General features: G+C 38.0%; 1 protein-coding gene and 2 pseudogenes across 1 annotated transcript; all 3 read left to right on the top strand.

The window, feature by feature from the left end:
- Nucleotides 1-4528: 4528 nt before the first annotated feature.
- LOC134703456 (cytochrome b-like) lies at nucleotides 4529-5374 on the top strand (annotated as a pseudogene).
- On the top strand, nucleotides 5354-6082 carry LOC134703454 (cytochrome c oxidase subunit 2-like). Its single transcript, XM_063563492.1, is given in 1 exon segment — nucleotides 5354-6082. A coding segment is annotated over 1 exon segment (729 nt).
- Nucleotides 6083-6299: 217 nt separating this feature from the next.
- LOC134703453 (NADH-ubiquinone oxidoreductase chain 1-like) lies at nucleotides 6300-7457 on the top strand (annotated as a pseudogene).
- Nucleotides 7458-8158: the final 701 nt, after the last annotated feature.

The following is an 8158-nucleotide window of genomic DNA, read 5'->3' as shown; positions in this document are numbered from 1 at the left end:
AGGCTTTAAACTGGCTATTAGATATTAGTGTATTTTAACTAAAACCAGATGGGGAAAAAAGATTAATTGGGTTATTCATTTACTTTAAAATAAGCCTATGGTTGTAGGACCAGTGACTATGATAAAAACGAGTAAAAATATTATTTATTTGGTATTACTATTTTGTTTTACCTTAAAAAACTAAAGGCTAAATAAAAGTTTTTAAACGAATTCGGCAAACTAAACTTCTCGACTGTTTAACAAAAACATTTCCTTTTGATGTAAGTAAAAGGTAGTCCCTGCCCAGTGCAACTAGAGTAATGTTTGTTGTAAACGGCGGCGTTAACGTGAGCGTCCTAAGGTAGCGCGATAATTTGCCTTTCAATTGAAGGATGGTATGAAAGGGTTAACGAAGAAGGTGCTGTGTCTGAAAATTTAATTTAAACTAACTTTAAGGTGAAGAGGCCTTTATGTAAAAGAAGGACGACAAGACCCTATGAAGCTTTATCTTAATTGGAGTTTTTGGCTCTTATACGATTTTGATGGGAGATCAGTGAAAATAAGTCTTTCACTATTATATAAATCTAACTCGTATTTCCTAACTTTATATGTGTGGCTAGCTACTCTAGGGATAACAGCGCAATTTCTCCCGAAAGATGGTATTGGAGGGGAAGATTGCGACCTCGATGTTGGCTTTAGATATCCTAGAGGCGTAGAAGCTTCTAATGGTGGGTCTGTTCGCCCTTTAAAATCTAACATGAGCTGAGTTCAGAACGGCGTGAGCTAGTTCAGTTTCTATCCTCTTTTAAAAATGAGCTAATTTTGTACGAAAGGACTTTTTCGCTAAAGCAACGCTTTGCCCTGGCTCTGTCATTGCTTAAATAATGCTACGCAATAAACTGATTAGTTTATAAAAAGGGTTGCCTTTTATGAAGCTGAAGGCCAATTAGTGGCGGTAGGGCGTGTCGTTGGTTCTTGTTAAAATTAGTATTGCTATTTTATTAAAAAATAGGGTTAAAACGGGTTGCAAATTAGGTAAAAAATAAAACAGTCTATTAATGCAGCCAAAAAGCAGCAATCACCCACCTAAAGAATAAAACAAGGGTTCTAAAAAGGCGGTGTGTAATGGATTTGTGCTAGTAACAGACAAAAAAAAACCAAACACTGTGGAAACCCTTAAGAATGAGGTTTTATAGTGTACCGCATTTCCTGTTACCGGCCGGTACAGTGACCGCAAGGCCTGTTCTCCTGTCCTTTTACACGGAAACCCTGTTGCTGATGCATGTAAAAAGCCCTTAGTTAAGATAACTTATAAGTCAAAGTAAAACTTAATTTTACTTGACATTGTGTATTTTATTGAAAATCTAGTTGCGAATGCCCATACCTGTCCAAACTTGTTTTAGATTATGCTTTACAACCTGTTGTAGATAAGGTTTTGAACCCTTTACAGTGAGTAAGCATTTTTCAGAGTCATGTGAGACTTAACCTAATTAGTGGTAGAAAAAAACAAACTTAAACCTAAATTCTAAAGCTATTTGCTTCCTGTGGTTAATTGTAAACTGCAGGAGAAATGGATCTAAGGTGTTAATTTTTTTCGTTTGCCCTAATTTTGGTTGCTCATGTGATTTTTTGGGGTTTGAAAACTAGACTATCTGTATCTTAAAATCAAAAAATAAATAGAAATCAAGTCATATGAAAGTTCCCAAAGCGTAATTCATGGGTCACTTAAAGTCTAAGCAAAAAAGTAAATCAAAAATAAAATAAAATCAAAATGACACACTAATGCCTGGGGGGGCTGATCTGGAGGGGAGGAAATAGGAAAGCAGGTTAAATAGAGGTGACAAAAATGTGGTGTGCAGCAACAAAATGAAGCTAAATAAAATTGTGAAACGTAGAAGCGTGAGCTTGTAAACAAGGTTGTGAGCGTCTTAAAAAGTAAGTGTTAACAATAGTATGTAATATTAACACGCCTAAAAGGGGGTTAGGTGGGTTATAAACTTACAAAGACTACAAGTGATGAAGTTTATGTCTGGTCCTGAGGTCCCTTTTAAGTGAGTTAGTTTCGTATAAAAGGTTTTTAAGCAAAGCAATGTTCTGTCACAGATCTGAGTGCTATAGACAATATTGTATAGGGCCTTTTTATGTAAATAAACGTGGCGTTAGGCTGTTAAATGTGCTGGTTATAGGATGGTTACATAGCAATAATTACTATATTTGCCTTCTGGGCAAAAATTTTAATGAAATTAGTGTACGCTGGGTGAATAAATTAAGCTAGAATGTTGAGCTGTTAATTGAAAATCCCAGTAATTTGCTTAGGGTATAAGATTCTTATTCTCAAGCCAGATAGCCTGTCTCTTAAGTTGTGTTTAGTTGCTAATGTTAATATAACTGAGAGCTACAAATTCTTCCTAGCTTAGTTGTACGTGGGGGGATGGCCCAGTTGCTTTGATGAAGCTAAGCTCAAAAGTAGTTTATTGCTCTGAGGTGTTATAAAGAAGTATTATAGTACGTAGGACTTTGATTCCTAAAGAAAAAGTTAAAGCTTTTCTTTATAAACAATTTAAGAGGAGTTAATTAGTTTTAGGCTCATCTCACTGAGGTTTTTTAGAATTTATCTTTCTAAAGAAATGCACACGATTGCCTCATAAAAAGCTTACTTGAAGTAAAGTGGGGCAAATAAATTTTAGTACTTCTTGCATAAGGGTAAAGCGAAGAGGCCTGTGTGTAAAAGAAGAGCAACAAGACCCTGCGAAGCTTTATTTTAATTGAAGTTTTTGGGTTTGTTAACCCAAAAGCTTATGCATAGCTTTAAGGTCTCTTTTAAGCGAGCGAGTTTTTAGCTAAAGCAATACTTTGTGACGGATCTGTAATGACATAAATAATATTGTATAATAGGCTGATTAACTTATAAAAAGGGTTCTTTTTATGTAAATGAGTGTGTTGCTTAGTGATAGATTGTTGAATGTGTTGGGCACTAGAGAGGCTGTATGAGAGTGGCTTAGGCAGGGGTTTGCTGCAAAAAAAGGCTTACTGTTAAGGGGTGTGTGAGATGGTTTTTTTTCATATAAAAACTGAGTGTTTAGAATAGACGTTGGAGGAGGGGACTTATGTCAGGGCGGAGGGGGTGACACTGTTAGGGTGCTCCCATTACCTGAAACTATTTCAGCTGTTGGAGATGCTGTTGTGAATGGTGTCGCTGAAGTTGTTCCTGATAATCAGGAGGAAGGGGGCCCCCATGCTGAGGGTGGCTATGTTCCTTTAGAAGAACAAATAGCTGTTGTGGAGCCTGAAGTCCCAGCTAATGTCTGTCAGCCAGTCGAGCAGAGAAATGTGGTTGTAAGTGAAGAAGACAGTGTTCCTGATGTTAGTAAAGACGGGGTCAGTAGTTATTAATGCTCATAGTTAAAGTTTATTGGTGTATTAATAGTTATAATTTATTAAAATAATCCATAAGATAAGCAAAATTACAGTTAATTCGTTTATTGTTAGGCTGTTATGGTCTATTTAAAAACTGGTCAATACGGGTCTCCTTACACCTAATTAACTTGGTTTTAGTGTATGCTTGAAAGGCTACAAAGCCTTTGCGGGGAGTAAGCATTCTTCAGGACCACATGAGATTCAACCTAATTATTGGCAGAGAAAGTGGTGAATTTGACCCTTAAATTCTAAGTTACTTGGGCTCTATAGCTAATTGTAAGCTGTAGGATAATGGGGATTTGAGACGTTTATTTCCTCATTTACCCCAGCTCTGGTTGCTCATGTGGTTTTCGGTTCGAAAACGAGGCGTGTATCTTAAAAATAAAAAAATTTTTGAAGCGTAAGTTGTTGGTCGCTTTAAGTCTAATTAAAAATAAAGTAAAAATGGAGCAAAAACAAAGTTGGACACTTAACACTTTGGGTGTCTTCAGAGGTGTAAAAAGGGGGGTCCAAGCTTATGTGTACTCATAAAAAAATGCGGTGTGCGGGGGGTTTGTGCCTGTATATATAACAAAAATTCATGAGGTGGCCGAGGAAGAGGTGGTGAGCTGTAAACTCATAAACAAGGTGTAGGCCTTTCTTATGAGATGGTTGGTAACAATACTGTGAATAATATTAACACGCCTAAGAGGGTTGGTCCGTGACGAAGTACTAATAAGTTGGTGAAGATTATGAATGACAGGTTCTATGATTTGCCTTGTCCTGTAAACTTAAACGCTTGGTGAAGGTTTGGCTCTATACTAGGCTTGTGCCTAATTATCCAACTTCTAAGGGGTCTTTTATTGTCAACTCATTATACTGCTCATGAAGACATGGCATTCGATTCTGTAGTACATATTATGCGTAATGTGGAAAAAGGATGAATGTTGCGTAATATTCATGCAAATGGGTCCTCTATGTTTTTTATCTGTATTTATGCGCACATTGCTCGTGGGCTGTATTATGGGTCTTATTTAGATAAGACAGTGTGGTATTTTGGGGTGCATTTGTTTTTGTTAACTATGGCGGAGGCTTTCCTCGGTTACACTTTGCCTTGGGGGCAAATGTCATATTGGGGGGCTACTGTTATTACTAATATACTTAGAGTGATCCCCGTAGTAGGAGAGAGTATGCTCCGCTATGTATGAGGGGGTTGGACCGTGTGTAATGCAACTCTAAAGCGGTTTTATACTTTACACTTTCTCTTACCGTTTGTGATAGTGGCGGTTGTTTTTTTACACCTGTTTTTTTTACATGAGAAAGGGAGTAATAACCCTTTGGGTATTGAAAGAGGTACTATGTGTGTGCCCTTCCACCCCTTCTATACTATTAAAGATCTTTTTGGTTATGTTTGCTTTAGGTTCTTTTTTATATATTTAGTGTGTGTGGATCCTGAGCTGTTAGGGAATCATTTAAACTATTGGCCTGCTAATCCTATAAAAACGCCAATCCATGTTCAGCCTGAGTGGTATTTTATGTTTGCTTATGCAATCCTTCGTTCAATTCCTCATAAAGCGGGGGGGGTATATGTTATGTTTTTGTCGATTGTAGTATTATACCTAATTCCTAGTCTTCACAGAGGTAAGTATCGAAGTTTATGTTTTTACCCGTTTAATCAAGTAGTGTTTTGAGTGTTGGTTGGTAGGTTTATTAGGTTAACATGGATTGGTGCTCGCCCAGTGCGGGAGCCTTATATCATTTTGGGGCAGTGTCTTTCAGTCATTTATTTCTCTAGGTTGTTATTAAACCCTCTTTCTTTGTGGGTGTGGGACAAGCTGCTTGAATACCCTAAATTCTGTAGGAGTCGTCCTGTAGACCTGAAATGGTTTAAGTTTTTAGCTTATTTCAAGTTATTAAAATTAGTAAATCGCGAAAGTAGCGCACGTGAGTGGGCTAATAAGTGTAGAAAAATATAAATATGTCTTTTTACGGGAGTCGATATTTTGGTGATATTGTCCATGGGGAACTAGGGAAAGACCTGTTCCGGTACCATGGTTTTGTGATGATAGTAGCAGTGGCTGTGTTGGTCTTTGTTATATATATAGGATGCGTAATCCTTCTTACTAAATTTTCTTATCGCCATTTCTTGAACCGTCAACGATTAGAATTTTGATGGACTATTGTGCCAATGTTGATGTTAGTAGGGTTGTGGTTTCCTTCTATAATTAACCTATATTATATAGAAGAAGTAAAACGGCCCCGGTGAAATTTTAAGGCGATTGGGAAACAATGGTACTGATCTTACGAATTTTGTCGCAATTTAGACACTCCAAGCTCTAGAGAAAGCGCTGAAAGAATTTCGTGTTATACAATTGATTCTTACATAGAAGACCAGCAGGAGACATTTAGAAAAGGAGGGTATCGTTTGTTGGATGTTGATAACCGGATGGTGGCTCCAGCAGATGTGCAAATAACTGCTTTTGTAAGAAGGTCTGATGTGCTCCATTCGTTTGCACTCCCTAAGTTACTAATTAAAGTAGATGCCATCCCAGGTCGAATTAATCGGCTTCCTATAAAAGCTTCCCAGTGTAGAATTATTTACGGGCAGTGTTCTGAAATTTGCGGGGTTAACCATAGATTTATACCGATTGTGATTGAGTTTATTCCTGAGAAATATTTTGTCATATGGTTGGAAGCTCTTAACTAAAATAAAAAATAAGCTAAAGCTTTTAAGAAGCGTTAAACTTTTAATTTAATGAACTTGTACAATGGGCAAGTAGCTTTTAGTGATAAGGTGGTCTAATATTAGGATATAGGGCTCATGCCCCTAAGGCGCCGTGAGTAGTGGCTCTTATCTTTGTGAGAGCTGGCAGAGCTAATGCGTTTGATTTAGGATCAATTCATAAGTATATATACTTGCTTTCATGGCACAAGCTGGCAGACCTAATGCATACGATTTAAGCTCGTCTTATAAGATATACTCTTGTTTGTGTGTGAATTACAAAGCTAAGCCCAGTCTCATTATGGTTAGTGTCGAGTGTCTATTTAAGACTCTAAGGAGAGTAGCTGTTTTCTTTGGAGCCTCTATCCTATTAAGCCTTTGTCAAGTGTCAGCGGACTCTTTTACTCCCTTGGGGTCGACTAAGGCTGCACTGGTGGACTGAGTAGGCGTGGTTGTTGGTGTTATCCCTTTTGTAGGGGTGCTTCTCGCTGTGGGCTTCTATACTTTGTTGGAACGTAAAATTTTGGCTATCATTATAATCCGAAAGGGTCCATCCAAGGTGAGTTATATAGGGATCTTGCAGCCTTTTAGTGACGCAGGTAAGTTGTTATGTAAAGAGTTTATTGTGCCTACACGTGCTAACGTAGGGCCCTTCATTTTGGCTCCTGCACTAATATTAACTATCAGTTTACTTGGATGGCTTTTATACCCGTATAAGTCGGCTGAAGTGTTTTATGTTTTCGGGGTGATTCTGTTTATAGTTATTACTAGAGTCAGGGTTTACGGGGTAATAATATCCGGATGGGCTTCTAACTCTAAATACTCTTTGCTAGGTGCAGTTCGTGCGATGGCGCAAAGAATTTCTTATGAGATCCCTATAGGATTTATCTTCTTTTGTGTGGTGCTGTGCTCGGGTGTGTTTATGTTTCAAGAAATTAGGGTGTTCCAACAAAGGTCCTTTTTTTTCTTTTTTCCTTTGTGCGTAGTTATAGTTGTCTGAATGCTGTGTATGCTAGCTGAAACTAATCGGGCGCCATTTGATTTTGTGGAAGGAGAGTCGGAATTAGTGTCAGGATACAACGTGGAGTACAGCGGAGGGGGGTTTGCAGTTATATTTATTGCGGAGTACTCTAGTATTCTTCTCAGAAGGGTTATAAGGGCGGCGATATTTTTCGGGGGAAATGAAGCGTTGATCGGGGTCTTTATGATGGCTTTTGCGGTCTTCTTTGTGGTTATTCGTGCTTCTTTACCTCGTTTACGTTATGATAAGTTAATGAGTTTGTGTTGGACTGTTCTTCTATGTGTCATACTTATGGCTAGTGTGTGTGTAGTAGTTCTAGTTAGGGTGTATGTAAGATAATATAAACTAGTATAATTCATTTACACTGAATGTGTCAGATAAAGTCTGTCTTACTTATGGTTAAAAGGTTGGCAATTAGACTTATTGCATTGATTATTATAAAAAACCTAAATATGAGTGTCATTGGGTTAAGCGTTCTAACTATTCTAAGTATGGGCGCCACAAGAGTCGCGATAGGGGGGGTAGAGTTGAACGGGTTGTACACCACAGACTTTGTAATAGGGTTAATGGTTACACTAACTCTATTTGTAGCAATTCTTTCCTACCTAAGGAGGGTTAAGATCCACCGGAAAGCAAGATTTAATTTAATAATTATCAGAATCAGCCTAATTTTAGTGATAAGATTCAGGGTGAGGAGGTTCTTCTTTTTTTTTTTTTTTTTTGAAAGTGTGCTAGCCCCTCTGTTGTTATTAATTGTAGGCTGAGGCTATCAGCCAGAGCGTTTACAGGCAGGGGGGTATATAGTAATCTATACGGTGTTCGGATCTCTTTTTTTCTTATGGGGGGTAAGAGAACTCTATATTAGAGGGTTGAGGAGGAGGATAAGTTCTGTGGTAAGGCTAGTAAAAAAAAGGGGAATGAGATTGTGATGGCTATACATTCTAGGGTTTCTTATCAAGCTACCAATATATCCATTTCACCTGTGACTACCTAAGGCTCACGTAGAGGCCCCAGTAGCCGGTTCGATGCTATTGGCCGGG

Source organism: Mytilus trossulus, unplaced genomic scaffold (assembly GCF_036588685.1).
Source record: "Mytilus trossulus isolate FHL-02 unplaced genomic scaffold, PNRI_Mtr1.1.1.hap1 h1tg001046l__unscaffolded, whole genome shotgun sequence".
Lineage (NCBI taxonomy): Eukaryota > Metazoa > Mollusca > Bivalvia > Mytilida > Mytilidae > Mytilus > Mytilus trossulus.
The sequence above is the reverse complement of the archived record's forward strand: the minus strand, read 5'-3'. Positions and strand labels throughout refer to the sequence as shown.